At 40.7% G+C, this 1807-nt stretch overlaps 1 protein-coding gene across 3 annotated transcripts in view; it reads left to right on the forward strand.

Moving 5' to 3' along the window:
- Nucleotides 1–1807, forward strand: part of DOCK10 (dedicator of cytokinesis 10) — a 240864-nt gene that overhangs the window by 138571 nt on the left and 100486 nt on the right. For all 3 annotated transcript variants that reach the window (XM_010837054.1, XM_010837053.1, XM_010837055.1), the window contains exons 12-13: nt 471–692; nt 879–1001. In XM_010837054.1, coding sequence (XP_010835356.1) covers nt 471–692; nt 879–1001 — 345 coding nt within the window. The remainder of the gene's footprint in view (nt 1–470; nt 693–878; nt 1002–1807) is intronic.

Consider the following 1807-nt stretch of genomic DNA (forward strand, 5'->3'; position numbering starts at 1 on the left):
ATTGGAGAAGGAAATGGCAACCCACTCCAGTGTTCTTGCCTGGAGAATCCCAGGGACGCGGGAGCCTGGCGGGCTGCCGTCTATGGGGTTGCCTAGAGTCGGACACGACTAAAGTGACTTAGCAGCAGCACAAAATTTAAACTGAGTTTGTTGTGTAATCATCAGTTCTTGGCTTAAAGAAAAAAAAAAAAAAAAACGTTTTATGTGACTAAGACTAAGGAATGTAGAGAAAAAAAAGACATTTGTCCTTTCCTCCTCCTTGAGAATTCTAGACCCCTATCTCCTCCTTGAGAGCCCCAGACCCCTCTCTCCTCCTCTCTCTCTCTTCCCCAGACTCCTTATCAACCTGCCTAGTAATTGACTCTCTCAGTAGTACTTTATCTATTGTGTTATTAAATGCTATACTAAAGAGCCTATTGTCTGTGTAATGGTTTTATGTCAAAACCACCAATTCTTTCTTCTTCCCACAGATTGAGCCTTTTTTTGTGAGTGTGGCACTTTATGACCTCAGAGACAGCAGGAAGATTTCTGCCGATTTCCATGTGGATCTAAACCACACTGCTGTCAGGCAGATGCTCTTAGGGGCATCTGTGGCTGTGGAAAATGGAAACGTAGACACTGTCACTCCCAGACAATCAGGAGAACCTCACATCAAGGGATTTCCAGAAGAATGGCTAAAATTTCCAAAGCAGGTTGCACTTCTGTTTATCTCTCATAGGAGGGAAGATGTTTGTTGCATTGTTCTTACCAATAGATTACATAAGATGAGTAGTTTTCCAAATAAAAATTCCCCTAAAGTTGTACTGTAAAAGTAGACTTTTGTATATGTCTTCATTGTGGTTTCCTAAATGCTTATTATTTGTTTTCTTTGTATACAGGCTATATTTTCTGTAAGCAATCCACACTCTGAAATTGTTTTAGTGGCCAAAATTGAAAAAGTACTGATGGGAAACATTGCAAGTGGTGCTGAACCTTATATTAAAAATCCAGACTCCAACAAGGTAATGCATGATCTTTTTATAAATGATTTCAGTTACTTTCAAGAAACAAAAATCACACTGCTGATAGGTTAAGGTGAACAATGTCAGATTCCTGATCTCCAAAGATTTAGCTTCTGGACCAGGGGCCAGGCTTGATCACTCAAGAGCTTTTGTGTAGCAGAGTTTTATTAAAGTATTAAAAGGGACAGAGAAAGCCTCTGACATAGGCATGAGAAGGGGGACAGAGAGTGCCCTCCTAGGCATGAGAAGGGGGACAGAGAGTGCCCTCCTCGCTAGTCTTAGCAAGGAAATTATATACTTTTTCAATTGGTTATTACAATAAATCAAAAGAATGTCTCCAGGTTGTAAAAATTTACCAGACCCACACCCACAATTTACATTTTAAGATGACAGGATTAGAATTTAACAATAGAAAGATCTTAGCAGAGCCACTCCCATAATATACATTTTAAGATACCAGTATTAGTCAGAAGGTTTTCAGGAAGGAGAAACTGTCCTCAAGCAGGATACATTGTTGTTATATAATCCTTAGTACAGAGTTTAAACTGAGTTGTTTGTCGTGTAATCATCTTAAAGAAAAAAAAAGTTTTATGTGACTAAGACTAAGGACGGAGAAGGCAATGGCAACCCACTCCACTCTTGCCTGGAAAATCCAATGGACGGAGGAGCCTGGTAGGCTGCAGTCCATGGGGTCGCTAAGAGTCGGGCACAACTGAGCGACTTCACTTTCACTTTTCACTTTCATGCATTGGAGAAGGAAATGGCAACCCACTCCAGTGTTCTTGCCTGGAGAATCCCAGGGAGAT

Source organism: Bison bison, unplaced genomic scaffold, assembly GCF_000754665.1.
Source record: "Bison bison bison isolate TAMUID 2011002044 unplaced genomic scaffold, Bison_UMD1.0 scf7180017864068, whole genome shotgun sequence".
NCBI classification, from domain to species: domain Eukaryota; kingdom Metazoa; phylum Chordata; class Mammalia; order Artiodactyla; family Bovidae; genus Bison; species Bison bison.